A 19832-nucleotide genomic window follows, 5' to 3' on the forward strand; every position below is an offset into this window, starting at 1 on the left:
TATTTTGAACATAATCTTTAAAACTGAATATCTACAGTTTGGCATATTGGACTTTTGTTGTTTCAGTCTGGTTTCATTTATTAAAAATTACTCTATTTTTCTAAATCTGTTGAGGGCTCCTTTTGTGGTGTTTTCACCATTCGTACTGTTTGAAGTGCTGCACAATAAACCAAGCTACGCAAGGGATGATCACAGGTTAATTCAGGGTTTGCTTGTAACTTCACCCTGAGAAGAATTGTGGATGCAGCTTGATCCGCTCAACCAGTAACACAATTTCTTACAGTGGCTAAATATGAACACCCTGCACAAAATGTAATGAACCATTCACTATATTCACAAATGAACGAGTATCTACAGTGACCAGCTTTTTGATGTGACTTTTCAGGAAGGTAACTGTTAGCTGGGTGCAGGGTCCCAATTTATTAAATTAAGTGGAAATGCTGTGTTGAAGCTATTGGGGGTACAATGCTTAGTTTGGGGAAAAAAGTAAGTGCAGGTCCCCAAAATTAGGAGGCAGGCTTTACCTTCCAGCACAAAAGCCACTAGGAGCCTACAACAATCTCTGCCAGCACCCCGCTCGTCAGCTGTATTACAGCCTGGTCGGATAGTAGCTTGCATACCAACCAGGAGAAAAAGCAATAGTTCTGCTTGCATTTATTTTGTGGAACATGAAAATAAACAAATGGTATATGCTGACCTATTTCTGTGCTTATGGAGCTAAAGGGCGGACAAATTAACCACTGCTGGGGCGGGATAGTTAATAGTCGTCCTATAGAAACAGGAGGTTGGTATGGGGTGTTAGGCTTGGGCATGGTGGGTGTGTTAAAGTACCTTCATGAGCTAGAGACAGGACTGGTACTCGGTGGGACTGTCTGAAGCTTGCCAGGGTTAGCATACTAGTGCGAGAGTGAGTTGCTTGAGATGGAAGGATTGAAGTGTGCAAATGGGTGTAAGGAGTCCGAGCAGAGCATCCTGCAAAACAAACCAATAGGACAGGAATCACCAACATTTCCTGTAGCGAGAGCTACTTCTAAATACTGAATAACTCCCGGAGCTACAGCCTAATAAATGGATTCAATAAGGATACATAAAGTACAAGTAGCAACCACTACTTTTGAAGTACTATAGTCTCATTTAATGGCTGATGATCTGTATCTCAATGTTTAGCTGTGGAGTTCAGAAGGATCAGGTTTTTCCCCTACGCTCTTGTTTGTGAATCACCTCTCAGGGTAAAGGTCTCTTTGGGGCTTGGAATCTCACTGTACATAGGAGGACAGTTCCCATTTTGAGTGCCAGTACCCGAAACTCTTAGGCTATCTGCCTAAACAAAAACAGAAAGAGAAATTGTGAAATATAAAAGGAAAGGAAGAGAAAAAGACAATGAACGTAAGAAAGAATGGGAAAAAGAAAGGGAAAGAAAGGAGAATAAAGAGGAAAGAGTGAAAAGATACCAATGAAAGCACAGGAAGAAAAAATAAGGTAACAAAAGAAAGTAGGACAAAAACTTAAAACTGATCAAAAGGAGTGAAAAAAGGGAGCTGAAGAAAGGGGTTAAGTGAGAAAAAGCACAAAACGAAAGTGATCGAAAGAAATAAAAAGAAGAAATAAAGAAGCAAAGAAAAAACATGAACGATAAAGGAAAAAGCGAGCAGAAGAGTAATAAAGTAGGTGAGAACAGGAGAAGAAAATAGAATACAAGGAGAAAAAGGGCAGTCCAAAGGAAAAAGAAAATCAGAAGACAAAAATAAAGAAGCAAAGAAGTAGAAAAAGAAGGAAGTGGAGAAAAAGAGCTAGGAAGAATTAAAAGAAAGAAAACGAGAAATTAAGAAAGGGGGTGTTAAACAAATGGAGAAAAGAAAAAGACTGAAAAAGAAGAAAAAAAACGAAAGAGCAAGACCGTGAAAGAAAACAAGAAAGGAAGCAATTGAGAAAGGAAGCAATTGAGAAATGAAGAATGAATAAGAAAGAACATTTTTGAGAGAGTGTGGGTAGTTTGCAGGGTCCTGAACAGTCAGCTTCGCACCTCCAAAGAACTGACCCATAACCTTTAAAGTTTTGCCTTCACAGATAGTTGCTTTTAGGTTTAACAATTTACAGCTGTCTATGTGTGAAGCAACCTTCGAGCTACTGGTAGTTCACAATGAACCTGTTGCAGAGCCCTGCAATAGGGAAACCAAAGTGCAGGACGGTACTTAATGTCCAGTAAGAGAAAGGACTAGGGGCCCGATTACGATCTTCGCAACAGGGTTACTCCATCACAAACGTGACTGTTATCCCGTCCGCCAAATTACAATTCCATTATATCCTATGGAGCTTGTAATATGGTGGACGGGATATTTCTTAAGACAATACAGCCTAAATCGCGCAAAGACAGAGGGTGTTCTGCAAACTCAGTGCTCCAAGACCCTTTGTTCACCCTCTAGGTAACCCCACCCTTTGGGCAAGTCATGCACTGAAGAAGTATTGTACCACCTTATCGCTGGTGGGCACTGCCCATTCGCTTAGTGATCTGCCGGATATGTGCTTAAGTGTCCTAGGTGGGAAGTCATGGAGAAACAACCACCGTTAGTTCTCATAAAAGAACAAAGAATTGCTATGTTCCCTCAGAAGGACCTAAGAGCTTGTGTATTGCCTCGACCCATTCTAACATTTGATGGGTAAACACTTTGGACAACATTACTAAAAACATGGACAAGGGTAGACTAGACAGCCCTAGGTGAGAACAAGCAATCCGGTTATACACCAATCCTATTGAGCAACACCTCATACATGTTGGCCATCAGGGGTAGGATTGGTAAGCGTATAGGTTATTTACAATATACATCAATATAGTGCCCTTCAATGTAGACTAGAAAGGTCTTTGTGGCTCCAATTACATTTACTACCCCTGTGAGATTGATTATACATTTAATCCACAGAATATAACTCCATAAAAAACATGTTTTAGTTAGTCTATCAATTGTCATTTTTTTGAGGGGATAGGGGGAATTGGGAGGGGATGGAGACAATGTAATGTTACCTAGTTCTTAAACTAGTAGAATATGTAAACACTTTCAATTGTGACAGTTCTTGGGGTTGTATAACTGGAACATCTTGCACTGCACATACCCATGCCCCAGGCAATGTGCTCAACCATGTTCGTACAACTCCTGTTGTACACACTGCCGAGCAGTTACCATTCAACCTTGTGGAACTTGGAGGCCATGTATACCAAATCTCGGTTCAGTATGGTAAAGCAAACATTTTGATGACAAACAATGGACCGGTTTGACAAGAGAAAAGGGATGCACGTACCTTCTCTGAATTTCAAAGTCTTCCTGAGATGGGCCATTTTGTACTTGAGCAGGTATGTGGGAATTTTGTCGTGACAACGTTGGACCTATAAAATAAGCACGGTTTTAAAATTACATTCCAACTCAAAATGTACGCAAAAAATACAGTTTATTTAAAACTTTGGTCATGGTGTAATGCATGCTGCGATGAAGATCCTCGTCATGTCATCTCCTGTGTGGGATAGAGAAAGCCAAGAAGGTACTACAGAAGATTTTACAGATCTATTCTTGGCTTACCCAAATGAAAGGGGGCAACTTGATAATTTCAGAGACAGCCTCCAGCTTTTTATAAAAAAAAATTTCAATATTCTCAAACTGAAAAACACAGGACAAAAACTGGCAATCAGCAAATTCGAAATTTATTTCAAATCGGTTTTATTTTCTGACGAAAACACATACCACAGGACTATTTGATACACAGCGTTAAGCCTACAACCCGATGATCCAGGGCCGGCCGCGTGAATGGACAATAGATTAACATCGTTCGGAATCTATGCTGGAAGCTAAATTGTACACAGCGTTTCGCTACAGGGCTATAAGCTGCTTGGACGCTCCTAACATTTGGAGCGTCAAGATCCAATCGCTCCATGCGAGCGCCTTCAGGCTAGCAGGTTTAATGCCCAGTAGGATTGTGCTCGTGACCTCAGGCAAAGGGAACCCCAATACCCCCGATGTGGCCAAGGACCTCTTTCTAGAATAGGGCCAGCGACGGGCATGTCCACCAAATATGAATAAGATCCCCCGATGCAGACCGGCACCTCCAGCACAAAGGAGAGGATGTAGGAAACATCTTGTGAAGGCGTTGGGGTGTGTAATACCATTGAGTCATGAGTTTATAGGCATTTTCCCGCTGCGGGATGCTACAATATACTTTGGGGGATATCCTGCCATAGTCTACACCACTGTGCGGGGGTAATGTCCGTGTCTGATACTGACTGCCATCGGTGCGGATATGGGTGAGAGGGAGGCGTCTTTGGATGCTGCAAAATCTGGTAAATCGGGAAATCAGCCCCTTCGATTCAACAGGATAGCGGGCCAGCCGCTCGAAGGGGGTGAAGGCGCGTGCAGACGCCTGATACATGTCCTCCTCGGCCACCCAGTGCCTCAGCTGGGCGTATTTCAGTCCTGCTACCGACGGGAACCCGGAACTCCTCCCTACATTGAGCAAAGGTCTTGAGTATACCCCCTCAAACAGGTCAGTTATTACCCTGCAGTCCCTCTGTGTCCATTTGGCAAAGGAACGCGTGTGATGGGCCGGTGGGAAGGATGGATTCCCCTCTATCAGGGTATGTGGTGAGGGAAAGGTTGTGAGGCCTCTGCACATGGCTACTTTATCCCATATGTCCAGGACCGTTCTTGTGGGTACTGCAATATAGGCACCTTTAGGTCGTGCCGCCCGGTGATGCCATGCAACGTCCCAGATGGTTCGCCCCGTTACTGCCCGGTCTATATGCAGCCATCCCTTCTCACTCTGTCACCCCCCATTCCACCACATAGAGGTGTGAGGCCCAGTAGTAGTCCACGAGGTTGGGGCAGGCCAGCCCCCCCCCCCCCCTATCTAGCAACGTCATCAGGAGCTTCTGCGAGAACCGAGGTTGCTTCCCACCCCAAATAAAATTTGTGAGGTCGTGTTGGAGGCCTCGTATACAATTCAGCGGTATGGGCGTGGGGAGGCATTGGAATAGATATAACATTTTGGGGAGAATCGACATCTTGATGGCATTAATTCTGCCCAGCCACGACAATACCAGGGGCCTCCACCTCCGTAAGTCTTCGAGGATCGTCATCCGACATTCCCGCCAATTTACTTGTGTCCACGTGTCTAGAGAGGGAGTCACCTGGAGGTGGAGGTTGAGGTAACGAATGTGCTGGGAGGCCCATTGGTACGGCACAAGTTTCTCCAGAAGGGGAATCTCTTCCTTCGGGATGGTGAGGTTGAGGGCCCAGGACTGGTCATGGTTGATCTTGAAGCATAGCGCCGTATGGATTGCTGGGGAGGGACTCCTGGGGGCGTGTAAGGGTAAGGTTAAGATCGTCTGCGAAAAACGCCACCTTATTTTCACATCCGCCCATGGGGATACCATGTATGTCAGGCACCTGACAAATCAACTCTGCCAGGGGTTCCACCACAAGGGCAAATAATAAAGGTTAGAGGGGGCACCCTTGCCTGGTACCCCTATGAATGGTGAACAGTGCCGTGAGCCGTCCATTGATCCGAATCCTAGCCTGTGGAGCAAGATATGGTGCCATGACCAGAGTGATCATGTTCTGACCTAGCCCAATTTTACATAGAACCGCACGCAGAAAAGTCCAGTCCACCTGATCGAACGACTTCTCCGCGTCCAGCGACAGAAGGCAGGCCAGGAACCCCCAGTGGTGCGCTTTTCCCCACTAGATGTGCGATTTTGCGCACGTTGTCCGCCCCCTGCCGGTTGCGAATGAAGCCAACCTGGTCCGGATCCACGAGACCCGGCATGTAGGGGTCCAGACGCTTCGCCAAGAGTTTGGTGTAGATTTTAAAGTCAGTATTTAGTAAGGCAATGGGGCGTTATGATGCACATAGCGCGGGGTCCTTCCCTGGCTTTAGGATCATTGCTATCTCCGCCATACCCATATCGGAAGATGGTCCCTCTGTTATTTATTTATTTTTAAAGTTTTATATAGCGCGGACAAGATCTTTGCAGATATCAGAGCGCTTTACAGAAACAGGAGGTAGGGTAGACAAACTCTGGAAAACAGTATAATATTTGGTAGTGAGAGAGTTACAATGTAGGGTAGCAATCGCATAAGAGTATACACAATAATAACAATCAGGAAACCAATAATAAAGAGGCCGTGCAATGTCTTTGCTCCAGTAGCGATCGAATAAGATTATAGCCCCCCAGAGGGTGAGTAAACACACTGTTGAAAACAGTATAGTAGTCAGTAGTAAGTGGATTGCAAGTTAGTAGAGCAATCAAATCATAGTGTAAACCCTAATAAACAGTCTGGAAAGCAGTAATATAGAATCCGTGCAATGACTTTGATCCAGTAGCAATCAAACAAGAGTATAACACGGATAAACACTCAGGTAGCCGGTAATATAGTAGCCGTGTAATGTCATTGTTCCGGTAACAGTAGGGTTCAGGTGAACTTAGCCATAAGGATGGCTTTTACCTCTTTCTTGAAGAGTACAGTGGAGGGGATAAGCCTAGTTTCTGGCGGGAGTGCATTCCAGATCCTAGGTGCCATTCCTGAGAAGGAGCGTTTGTATGTCTTTTCCTTCCGGAATCTACGAGGTTTCAGGAGGAGGTTTTTTTGTGCTTCTGTTGGATCTTGAGCCTCCTGATATTGTCCGCTTGTGAGTGAGGTAGTTGGGTGACTTGTGGTGTACGGCCGAGTGTGTCATACAGGCAATTTTCAGCTGAATTCTGGCTTCAAAAGGCAGCCAATTCAGGGCTTTTAAGTCAGGGGATATATGCAAGTGTTTTCTTGAGCCAGTGATGAGTCTCGCGGCCGCATTCAGAGAGGCTCTTAGTGGTGCCGTTGTTGTTAGGGGGAGCCCGCTGAGGGCCACAATTCCGTAATCTATGCGAGGAATGACAAGGGCTTGTACAACAATATGGAAGTCCTTGGGTGGTAGGAAGGGTTTAAGTTTTCTCAGAGTGTTGATTTGGAAGTTGGCTCCTTTAGTTGCTTTGCTAATATGCTGCTGCATGTTGAGATTGGAGTCAAGTGTGATGCCAAGGGATTTCGCAGAGTCCACGATGGTGGGCTGGACATTGAGTGCGGTTAGATGATTGAGCCAGGTTTGGGTGATGGCCTTTTTCGCAGGAGGTGAGATCAGAAGGAACTCAGTTTTCAGAGCATTTAGTTTGAGGTGATTATCGGCCAGCCATGCTTGGGTGTTTCTTAGTGTGGCGTCCAGAACTTTGATGTCTTCCGGGGATTGTAACTTGAGGTAGAGTTGAGTGTCATCGGCGTACATATGGAAGTGTACATTTGATGCTTGAAGCAAGGTAGTGAGTGGTTCCATGACAAGGTTGAACAATGTGGGGGATAGGGAGGAACCTTGCGGGACGCCTAGTGTTACGGGCACAGGTGAGGACAATGCGTTGTTGATCTTGAACTTCTGAGATCGGTTGTGTAGAAAGGACGTGAACCATTTGAGAACAGTCCCGGATATGCCCATTCTGGTATTTAACAGCTCTAGTAGATTCTCGTGTTTGACCGTATCAAATGCTGAGGAGAGATCAAGAAGGATGAGGAGGGAGGACTCCTTGTGATCAAGGATTTGGAGTGCGTCATCAATTATGTGTGTCATAGCCGTTTCCGTGCTATGTTTTGCTCTGAATCCTGATTGGTGAGGGTTGAGGAGGTCAAACTGATCAATGCGTTTTGTCAATTGGAGTTGTACGCATTTTTCTAGAAATTTGGCCAGAGTGGGGATATTGGTGATAGGGCGGTAATTGTTTAGATCGGCCGGGTCCGCTGAGGATTTCTTGAGTATAGGCGTGACTGGCCCTATCTTGAGGGAGTCTGGGATGAGTCCTTGTTGAAGGGAGCCGTTGATAATTTTAGTCCAGAGTGGGAGGAGCAGGGGGGTGAGGGCTTTGACAGCATTGGCAGGCAGGGGGTCTGTGAGGTGATTAGCGGGCTTCAAGGTGCCTAGCAGTTTGTGAATTGATTCTTCAGAATAGGTGTAGAAGGATGTCCATGCAGCGTTGTTTTTAAGTTGAGTGTTAGTTATGGAGATGGAGCAGGAGTATCGACTTACATCCTTGAGGAGATCACTTCTTATATTGTCGGTCTTTTGCTTGAAGAAAGCAGAGAAGTCTTCACAGCTTGGAATATCATTTGTTGAGCTGTTAGGTTGTAGAGGTTGCGTCTTGGTTTGGGAATTGACTAACTAACAGTTTTCTTGGTCGGTTTTTTGCTTGGTCCAGCTGTTGGCTAAAGAAGACGGATTTCGAGCGTTTGATTTTTCTGAAGTAGGCGTTTCTCTTATTCTTAAGCGTTTTAAGGTGCAGTGCTGAGGGGTCAGATCTCCACGTGCGCTCTGCCATGCGCATCGCACGTCTATCTTCGTTGAGTCTACCATCATACCATGGGTTCGAGTTCTTGGTGGAGACTCTTCAGTTGCAGGGGTGCGGCTTCATTGATTATTGAGGTGATAGTGTCTAGGTAGAGGTCGGTCAGAGAATGAACATCAGAGACGTCCGTCGGGGGAAGTAGGAGACTGCCTGTGTGGGCAGGCAAGGAGTTTGGGTTAAGATTCTTCATGTCCCTCTTCCAGATCTTTGTTTTGGTAGGTTGAGCCGGGTTAAGTTTGACCTTTTCGTTGATGAAGAAGGTGATAATGTGGTGGTCTGACCAGTCACAGGGTTGGATTGCCTCCAGCTGGGTAGAGTCTTCTTTGGCGATAAGGTCGAGGATGGAGCCTTTTTCATGTGTCGGACGGTTGCAGATTTGGGTGAGGTCATGCACGTTGAGGAAAGTTTTAAGGCTATTCACCACAGCGTCTTTCTGGTCGTTCCAGTGGAGGTTGAAGTCTCCCAAGTAGATTTGAGTGATCTGTCGACCGGCGTTGGTGGTTATCGTGTCCATGAGTTGTTGGGAGAAGGTGAGGTTGTCCCCAGGTGGGTGGTAGATGACATGTAGGGAGCATACAGGTTTGCCCTCGCTAGTAATATCGAGGCAGATGAGTTCGCAGGAGGTGAGGGAGGGGGATGGACCTTTGGTAACAGCGAGGTTGCTCCTATAGATGCATGCGATTCCCCAGCCCGTCTTGCCATTTCTGTCAAGTCTAATAATGTGGTAATTGGGGGGGGGGGGGACTAGTATGTCCATTATAGGTGTGGAGGCTTCAGTTAGCCACGTTTCAGTCAGAATGGCTAGATCGAGATCCATAGATAAGATGAGATCCGCGATGCCGGAGGAGTGTCTCGGGGCCGATCTGCAATTGAGCAGGATACACTTTAGTCTTGGGGTGAGGAGAGTGGACGATTGTTCTAGGGAGAGGGGGACTTTCCTGAGATTACTGGGGACAGAGCTTCTGTTGCTCAGTGTGGGGGGCCTGAGGGGATTTGTGAGAATCGTGGGTATGGGAAGGTGTGTGGTGGGTGGGTGTTTTGTGGGACCTGGGCCATATGAACGGAGTAGAGTGTCGATCAGAGAAGGGGTTTAGGGTGCGACGGGGGCGGCCGGTGGCCTTGCAATCGGGGATAGAGGGCCAGCGTGGGGAGTGATGAGTGAAATGATTTGAGGGGCGGGTGGTGTACTTGTTGGGCGCGGAAGTGGTGGGTAGGGGGTGTCTGGGGTGTCTGGGGTGTGCGAAAAGAAGTTCTTTGATGGAGTGAAGATCTTCTTTGACTTGTAGGAGGGTGGATATGATCATGTCCAGGGTTGGATTGGGGATGGTATTGGGACTGAGAGCAGTAGGTGAGTGATGGAGTGGGGCAATGGGGTGGGCAATGGATCGATTGGGGCGGGATGTGCACGCGACGGTGCAGGGCTCTGCGGCCGTAGTGGGTGGGGTGGCATTCGATGGATGAGAGAGCTTGTGAGTAAGGGGCGTGGATGAGGAAGGGGGGAGGTTGGTAGCGATGGTGCTGGTGGTAGGCGGCGCAGGTGAGTTGAGGGATGAGTGTAGGCTGGGGAAGGTGGGAGTGACAGTAGGATAATGGGGGCTAGGAATGGGGGGGCTAGATGATAAGGGGTTAGGATAAGGGAGGTGGTGTGTTCCGAGAGTCTGGGGTAGTGGGGAGTGAGAATGGGGGGGGAGATAGGGTGAGATTTGGTCATGTCGCAGGGCGTGGGAGATATGCTCAGTGCGGTGGTGGTGTGTTCTGTGAGACTAGTTGGGAGAGTGGGGTAGTGGGGAGTAAGGGTGGGGGGGGATAGGGTGGGAGATGGACCTGTCGCAGGGCAGGGGAGAGAAAAGGGCGGTGGTGGGTTCTGCGTGATTCGTGGGAGGTGAGAGGTGGGGAGTAGGGAGGGTTGGGGTATGGGGGGTGTATGACGGGGAGTGATCTTCCTCAGCGAGTGAGTGGGAGATGGTCCTGGCACGGGACGGGAGAGATAGGATCAGGGGGAGGTAGGTTCTGCGGGACCCGAAGGAGGTGTGAGCTGTGGGCTAGGGAGGGTGGGGGTGTGGAGGGTGTAGGAGTGAACTTCGCCAGTGAGTGAGGGGCGAGGGGAAGTTACCTCGAGTGGGTGACTGACTACAGCGAGGAGAGGAGAGGTGTGTGTCGTTCAGGTGTTGTGATCTGTTAGATTGATGATTGGAAGTAGAGGGTGTTGAGTAGTCTGAGGTGTTAGGAAAGGGGGTCCGTAGGTTGGAGATATGTTCAATGAAGGTGGGGAACAGGTTGTCGAGTAGGACAAGGTTCCTATCTGTGGATTGGAGTAGGATGATCCCGTTGTTGTAGATGGTGATGGTGGCCTTGCCTGGGAAAGCTTGGGATGGCGTGATAGCGAGCGTTAGGCCATGAGCGGATTTTCTGGTGGTGGGGACAGTGAGAATGGAGAGGAACGCTTTCCTCCATTGTGCTCTCCGTAAGGTGTAGAGGATGATGTCGGTGCTCGTGGCTCCATTGATCAGTGAGAAGTAGGTGTCCACAAACGGGGTATCAGGGTGGGCCTTCAGGAAGTTGTGTTTGAAGCGTTTGGCGTTTTTTTGGTGCATTCAGGTGGGTAGTTAATTTTGTATGTGTGCTTGCCCATGCGTTCCATGGTGGTGGAGGTGTTGGGAGGGGGGGGCGTGTGTGAGTGGGTGACGTTACAGTGCTCTAAGAGTGATAAGAGTGAAGTGCCCCTGCGTTCGATGGTAGAGGAGGTGAACGTTGGGTAGGTTGGGGAGGGGGGGTGTGCGAGGGTGAGTGGGTGACGTTACCGGGCTCTAAGAATGATAAGAGTACAAAGAGAATGAGGAGATGGGGATAGCCATAGGTATGGGCAGTTTAATGAGGATGACTAGTCAAAGATGGCCACCAAGGTTGAGGACTAGTCTAAGATGGCCACCAAAATGAAATATAGGGAGACAAGAGTAGTAGTCTTTTGTCTGTTATTGTTGGGATTTATAGGGTTAAGTTTCCCTTTCTACTCTGGGGCAGTCGAGTTGGTCCAGCTTCTATGTTGCTAGATGGGGAGGAGAAGACCAGCTTCTATGTTGCTCGGTCGGGAGGAGAGAGCCTTATCTCCGTTTTGATGACCCCTGACCGCGTTGGTATACTGCCTCATGGTCATCTGTGGGCAGTGGAGGCGATTTATTGCAGCAGTTAATGGCCCCCGCCATTTTAGACAATGGGGAGTGGAGAGAGAAAAGGTAAAAGAATTAAACAGCCTTAGTAGATGAGACCAAAGCTGCGACTGAAACATGTGATAATAAGGCAAAGGGAGACCAACTGGACCCGGGGTCTTCCCAAGGGGAAGATCCCTCATAGCTGTTACCTCTTCTTGGGTGATAGGATCTTCCTGGGGGTGCAACGGCGTCCCCTTATATTTACTCAAGACGTCCGCCACCACATCCGGGGATGGCGCCTCCTCCTTATACAGTGCAGAATAGTAAGCCCAGAACGCTTCGCACTTGTCCCTCTCCGAGGTAACCCTCGTCCCGTCAGGCAGCTGGATATTGGCTATATGGGCCTTGGCCGCACGCGCCCTCAGCCGCCCCGCCAGCAGCCTGCCCACCTTGTCCCCCCACCCACCCCCCCCTCGAAATATCTCTGCTTCAAAGCCAGGAAATATTTTTCTGCCCTGTTAGTGCGCAAAAGCCGGAGCTGCCCTCTAAGGTTAGCGAGCCGCCGCCTGGACGCCAGTAAAGTGTGAGCCTGATCCCGTTGCTCCTCTACATTTATGTCCTTCGCCAAGCTATCTTCTAGAGACCGAGCGCACGCCCGTGCGATCGAGAGAGTAGTGAAATGACCCCGAATCGTTGCCTTGAAGGCGTCCCACACCACGGGGAAGGGCGTCTCCGGCAGATCGTAAACAGCAAAGTAGGAGTCAATGGCCTTTCTAATGCTTTCTATGTCAGCCGCATCCCGGAGAATACCCGGCGGCAGACGCCATTTCGCTTCTTGAGCAGGGCAAGCGGCCGGGTCCTGCAGGAGCAGCTCGACAGGAGCGTGATCCGAAAGCGAAATATCAGACCTGGCCTCCCCCCGCTGCAGGCAGTCAAGGGGCTCGCCAGGGCAAGGGAGCCAGTGCAATCAGGGCAATTTATCGCAACGCTCAGCCACACCCTGGTAGCCTGTCTCCCAGCCTGCCACTCAGCAATCCCAGGTCGCCCCACTTAACAGCTCCCCAAGTGTAGTGCGATCTCCCCCCTTCCGCACCCGATGGCGGAGGCCACGCAGGCAGCGCAAGCCACGCAAGGCCCCAAACCACAGCAGAGAGTCGGAGAGCCGGAGAGTCCGTGTCACAGGGCCACACGAGGGGACGAGATCAGTAAAGGAGGGGGTACACCTGCCTCAGCGCGCTCCTCTGGCGGCCGTATCGCACCCCACACACAAGTCCCCGAGGGCAAAGTCCGCCTACCCTCCAAGCATCTACGCAGAGGCAGGATGTGGTCCCCCGCTACGCTGAGAAAGAGTGACCCGTAACTCCAGGCCGCTCCGGACTGCAGTCGCAAAACGGTGGCCGAAGGCGCCGCCGCGCAGCATTCCCCTCGTCTCCACACAGCAGCCTGTCCGGATCAGCCCCACGTAGGCACACTTCGAGCCCCCCAGGCAGCAGCACACAGGAGCACGGGGGTCTCAGGTCGGGCGCAAGCTTCAAGGGGCGGAAACACTCAAGAGGCCAGAGCCACCATGTCGCCCAGTGCCGGGAATCAAAATGGCGGGGGAGCACGCGCCCAAATCCGCCACTCATCTTCAGGGTCCGCCTGTGCTGTCCCGGGGCTCAGCAGTCTCAGGAGGCAGTGTCCGCCTGGCCCACAATCAGAAACCCCACCGCCGGGATCTCCCCAGAGAGCCCGATCAGCCCAGCCGCCTCACAGTCTGCACCAGCGGCCCAGTCACGGGTCGCCAGGGTCTCTCCCGGGCCACCAGCCGGCGCGTCAGCCACAGGCTCCTGCAGACGCCGATGGGCAAGGTCCCCGCTGTCACTGCTCCGCTCCGTCCTGGACTCCTCTGGGCCGGGACACCACTCGCTTCCGGTGAGCACCAGCCCAGTCCTTGCTGTCTCCTCCGCCGCTGACGGGAGATTGCACCCAGTCTCAGGGCCCCAGGGACTCATAGGGACCGGCAAGCTGCAGGGCGGGCGTCAGTGCAGGGTCTGCAAGATGGCGGCTCCCGCCTCGGGGCCTCCGTTCATCCTCCGATGTCCGACCGTGTTGTCGCTTCAGGCCGTGAGTTTGCTTCTCCGCAGGTGCCCCAGATCGCTATGATCAGCGTCCACTCCCAGGGCAGCAAGTTTAGCCCGCCAACTCCGCTCTGATGGCTTATAATGGTGGCAGATGCCAGGAGCTCCCCGTAGACACGTCTCACCGCATCGCTGGTAATACCACGCCCCCAAATTCGGAATTTACTACAATTTTGTTGCATTTGAAAATGGCTCAACCTCATTTATAGATGTATACAATCCTATGTCCCCTACGTACAAGCTGACCATAGGAAAAGGACACTAAGTTAATTGAACAGATAGGTTCTCATCAGTCATGGAGGTTATCTTCAAAGTAAGTTTCACAGCTATTCCAGATCTTATAGTGATTATGTAGCCAGCCTCTCGATTCATAAACCAGTACCTCAAGTACATGACATTGGTCCATACCATGTCTCTAGTTTACCAGACTAGGGGGTGGTCATCTTCCTTCAACTTTGTGCAAAATCCCTAGTCTTCCTCCCACCCCGTAGCGTCAGCCACAATCTTATAGACATCATTTTTAGTGCTTGTTAAGCTGGTTTCTTACAATATATTTAGGAGTGCCACCTTCCGACCAAAATCCAACCTCTGTTATACTGTTTGAAAGATTACACTTCCAGAAGGACTTAAACCTAATCATATCGAGGTTGTGGATAAAATTTCCAACCTCAGCATCGCATCTCAGGCATTCAGGCCCTGGAAGCACCACAGACGTCCGGGAGTCAAGTTGACTCAGAAGATATCTGAAATATATCATAGGTCTGTTCATGAATGCACCCATGGCCCCAAATGAAGCAACACACATAGATTACTCATCTACTAATGGGCCTATCTCTGCCTCCCATTTCCAGTTCTCTATTAAATGTCTGGAGAATTTACAGTCTTAGTTTTATGACCGCTTGATATTTTCCAGCTATTGGAAGTGGACACATTTGTTAGTGTGGCCTCAAGGAGGCTATATTTTGAGATCTCCTTGTGTTCCAACAAATAAAGGCCGATAGCCTGTCTCAACTGGAGGTACCTATAACACTGTGTGCAATAACCCAAACTCCTTCAATTTCTGATAAGGGTTTTAGTGTCTTTCACATGTCACTATGTGGAAATTCCAAGCAAGTCCCGCCCTCTAAAGCCCTTCTGTAAGGTCATCTCTGACAACACCATGCCCAACGACAGAGGCATTTGACCTGTGAGCTTATCATGCAAATCAATCCATTTGTTGGAGGATTTCCATGATGCCATCACTGTATGTGTTGCTGGCGTGGCACTTGGTGGGAGTCTGCTACCATACAAGAAATTAAGTGGAGAGCCCACAGCTAAGACACATACACAGGCGTGAAACTCCTACAACGCAGGAGGAATCCACACATTTATTTACCACTAGTAAGTGTACTGCCAGATACTACTACTCAGGGTCCATCATAGTCAGTCTCCAATCAAAATTACATATACAACTAACATCTGAAATATAGGTGGCCATTATTTCACAAGAACCACCTTAGTAGTTAAGTCAGAGTGTACATGAATCTACGGGATGCAAGAAATGGAACATTTTGTTGTGAATATAATACGTTGGGGAGAATGGCCATCTTCAATAATGTGATTCTTCCCATCATCTAAAGAGGGAGAGCATTTGTGTCTCTCAAGGGACACACTCCAGCATCGGGACATATTGTCAATCTTAGCTACCTAAACATCATGAGTGAGGCATATTCCCAAGTATTTAATACTGCAAGTGGCAACTTGAATCTCATGTTCCTCTGCCCTTGTTCCCGCTGTTCACTCGGGGATAGGTTGTAAAACTGCAACTTGGACAATTTTACCTTCAGTCTTGAGTATTGACCAAATGTTTAGAGTCTTTCAATTACTACAGAACCCAATGTCTGGGGATTTCGGACATAAATAAGGATTGCAATTGAGATTTAGTAGTCTACTGCCTAATAGGCCTGCGTGGCAAAAAATAAATCGGCGGCACGGAACATTTGACCAAGAGACGGGTCCTAGAGCATGCTAGTGCCATCGCCAATCAGGACAACACCTATCCAGTAGCAAGATACTTTGCCAAACAGCATCCAATCAGAAGTGACGAACTGTGGTTTTTCTGCATTGATCAGAAAAATAAAATAGAGGGGTGGAGACAGGGTTTGATCCGAGACAGATGGAATCAAGATATATTATAGGACTGAGAACCAGAGTACCAATGGGTCTTAATAGTGAAGAACTATGGATAAATGTAGGCTATATCGAGAATTCTGCAATGGATCTGTTGAACCACATATCTAATACAGCATGAGTGGCACCCACATAGTACAGATTGAGGAAAGCCAGCAACGTGATTACTAGGCCCATACAGGGATTTAATTTTAATTTTTAATCTTTATTTCTTATCAGGGTCTGGAACCCGATGAGGTAATCAGGAGGAAGATTATCTTAAATAATTGGATTTGATTAAGGAATGATTGCTGCTTTCAAATAGATTGTTTTTCTCTATACATTTATCATGTATTTCCATGTTGAGCTACATTTACATTTATTTTACTTTCATTTTTTTATTCACATTTTCAAGAAAGCTTCATGGGTCTATTACTATATTAATAATGAATTTTAGTTAGAAATTACTCTGATATTTGGGAATAATTAACAATTAATTTACATGATTCAAAATGGCCGCAGTGTTTACCACAAAAACAACGGCTCTGATACATTGAGTCTTTTCTCTATGTTGCATAAAACTTACTGCCAAACTGACTTTAGTTTATAAGGTCGTTCACGTTAATTCACTGACATCGAGGAAGGCCAGGAGTCCGAAACGCATCTAAGTTTGTTACACCTACAGCTGCATATGAAATAAAATAAACATCATTTTCGAACGCCTGGAGTGCTCAGCGTGTTTTTTATGGGTATTGAAGTTTGACGCGAGTCAGTCATTGCGAGCTGAGGCACCCGTTGCGTGGTAAAAAATGTGGTAAAGGTACGACGAGGTAAAAGTCTCATTGTAAAGTCTGTTTACCTAGAAAATTGTGCTTTAAAGGACAAAGAACCTTGGAAGAGCAATCGCCCAATAAAGTGCAGCCCTTCCCTGGGGTATAGAGGGCTGAGGTTGCTGGCAGAGGGGGCTGGGGCAGCAGGCAGAGACACACTCCATCCCCTTCTCGTATAACACCCCTAACCCGCACCCTGCAGATATTTAAAACTTGCTCAGAGCAGGTAGTGAAGATCAGCCTTTAACTTACTGAAATCACAAACTAGTGTTAAAGCGCCCAGTAATCTTGGGCCTGGTAGGCTATTCTCCATTCTGAGAAATTTAACACATTATCCAACTTGCCTCGCGGGGAGATACCTTCAGGAATAACTCAGTCCAGCCCCAGTATCTCCCCACTGAGTTAAAGGGGAACTCCAAAGAGGCGCCTAAAACAGGTCTGGCAGGGATTCACCTGCCAATCGTACTGCTAACAACCTGCAAAAGGCTACCATGCCATTAAAAAAAGCTGAACACGCACAGCGTCCAATACAATTCGGTGTTTTATTTGTATCTGATTGCGTTCATGTAGGTGTGTATAGTGTACCTGAAAAAACTTCCAATAACTTGGGCACAGCTTTTTAAATAGACCATCCGAGGTGCAACACTTCTATAAGTGACATTTATTCAGTGCCTACTGCACAGACACAAATGTTTGAATATCTGTTCACACATTTTGGTTACTTTTATCTGAACTGCTTCTCAGGCTTGAAGAACAAGTTACTTCCCTGCTGTAATACTCTTTCTGGTGGATAGTCTGCAGAATCCACACCTTGTGAATACCACCCAGGTGCCAGACTGGATCCAGAGATTTTTATGTGTATAGTTCCCGTGTGCTAGGAGCAAGCGTTGTGCAACTGTCCACTCCTTTGGACACACAGCTTAATTACTAATCAGAAGCAACATTGTGCAGATATCTAAATTGGGAAATGTTTAAGTATGGAAAAAACATTTCACAGACTGGGGAGAAGGGACGGGTTTGAAGAATCTACAGTTAAAGAGTATCCTCCAAAACAAGGGTTACCGACGGTAAGGAACTTGTTCTTTTGGTGGATACTTCTAAACGCAGATTCCTCACTTTGTGAATAGATAGCAAAGCAGTACATCCCAAGGTGCTGGGTCTATGGAAAGAAGTCCAATGAAAGTCCTGCTGGACTGAGCAGGTGAAAGGCCCATCCAATCGGACCAGACAGTCAAGGCAATAGTGCTTTGTGAACGTGTGCACGGATGCCCATGTAGTAGACTGACCGATCTCCAGGCACTCCAGGTGTCAGCATAATGGTAGCAGCCTTGGATCTGATGTAATGAGTCCCTCTAGAGGCTGCTTCTTAGCCACTGAGTAGCAGATCTTAATGCAGAGGACTATCCACTGTGATACGGTCTGCTTCTGCACCATCTTGCCTCTCTTTGCCCTATATATTCTCACAAAGAACTGATCTTCAACCAGATGGTCCTTTATATGACTAATGTAAACACCCTTTGTACGATAAATGTAAATGCTCAACGCTCTTTTGGGATCAAAACGATGAACTCTCCTTTCTTGTTTCGAGGGGTGAAGTAAAACAAAGAATGTTGGAAGAGTAATGTATTGCCCAATATGAAAGGGAGTCACACCCTCGGCTGGAGTGCTGCCCTGGTCCGTAATAGCTTGTTTAGAATTAAAAAAGTGGTGAAAGGTGGGGAGATTGAAACAGCCCAAGCTCACTCACGCAAAAAGCTGAAGTTATCACTATGAGACAGCCTGTTTAGAGAGTCAGAAGATGCAAGGGACAGTTGTGCATTGGCTTAAATGTTATTAAATGGTATACACAGAAGGGATGTGAGAACCAAATGAGTCATCACAAAGGGCTTAGGTGGAAACACATGTATTAAATCCAAGAGTCCCCAGTGCAAGACCCTGCCTTGCTACTGCAGATCTACCCAAAAAGACAGCCTGATCGGAGGACAGATGCGCATGCCCGGTTCCATACACTCCTGGTCTAATATAGAGCCACTAGGATGACTTGGGCCCAGTCATTGCAGATAATCTTCAAAACACTAGGCAGGAGAGAAAAATTCATAGATGAATTTCGAGCTCCGCTATAGGCAGAATACATCTGCGTGACAGCTGTTTGGCACCTTCAGCATGCACAAGTATTAAAATTGTGTGTTCTCCGCGGTGGCGAGCAGATCGAGCCAGGCTTCACCTCACTGCTGAATAACAACCTGTGCCACTTGGGGGTGTAGCTGATCCTCTAAGCATTGTGAACAGCTAGGCATTACCAGCTGGTTTGTCTGCCCTAGTGTTGAAAAATCCTGCAAAGTGGTTCACGGCTCAACCAGTTCTCAGCAGAGGCACAGGACCCGACCCATTCATTGCAATACCATATGGTGGCATTAGCGAGTACCAGAACCAGCTTTCCTTTAATGGTCGGAAGGAAGGCTTTCAACACCAAGCTAATTGCTAACAGTCAGTTGTTGAACTAAGGGGAGACTGAAATGCCTAACCTCAGACAATGTAACATGACCAGTGGCATCACTTTCCTGAGCACCGGCAGGCCGAAGTGGGCCACAGAAAAATGAATATCCTCTGGGTGAGCTTTGAACCGCAGGCAACGCCAGTGGCACTGCAGGACGGAAATATCAAAATAAGTGTCCTACAGACCCAGTCTTCTTGTTCTCCCTCATTGATAGCTGTCTCCTAGAACAATACTCCCACTCGTGAGAAATGTTCAGCGACATCTTGCAGGCAGTCCCTGAACAATTCTGCTCCAACCTAGCACAAATCATTTAGGATGGCCAAGATGAAGCAAAGTATATCATTCTAGACTGAAAAGTACTGACTGTTTAGGCAGTGTGGTAGGTACCTGTGTTATGTTTCTGCTCCACAAGTGGATGAGATCCAATTTTTTTTATCAGGTCATTCCAAGGTGTCATTGATGAATATGCCATTTGATGGCGCTAGTCTTTGGAGAACAAGCAGACTGCACTGGAGGTCTTTCAAGAAAGCAGGGCCACAGCATGCTGCCTCAGTCTTTCTGTGCATGTGCAGCAGTATCCCCGACAATTCTGACCCTTTCCAGGTTTCAAAAAGGGGTTGGCTAAGAGACATTGACATGGTCCACCAGATCAGCAGGAGGCACACCAGTCCTCTCTACGAGTAG

At 47.8% G+C, this 19832-nt stretch overlaps 1 protein-coding gene across 2 annotated transcripts in view; it reads right to left on the reverse strand.

Moving 5' to 3' along the window:
* The window catches only part of ENAH (ENAH actin regulator), a 681857-nt gene that overhangs the window by 254348 nt on the left and 407677 nt on the right, over nt 1-19832 (reverse strand). For both annotated transcript variants that reach the window (XM_078647528.1, XM_078647526.1), the window contains exon 4: nt 3295-3379. In XM_078647528.1, coding sequence (XP_078503654.1) covers nt 3295-3379 — 85 coding nt within the window. The remainder of the gene's footprint in view (nt 1-3294; nt 3380-19832) is intronic.

This window comes from Lissotriton helveticus, chromosome 6 (assembly GCF_964261635.1).
Source record: "Lissotriton helveticus chromosome 6, aLisHel1.1, whole genome shotgun sequence".
Taxonomy (NCBI): domain Eukaryota; kingdom Metazoa; phylum Chordata; class Amphibia; order Caudata; family Salamandridae; genus Lissotriton; species Lissotriton helveticus.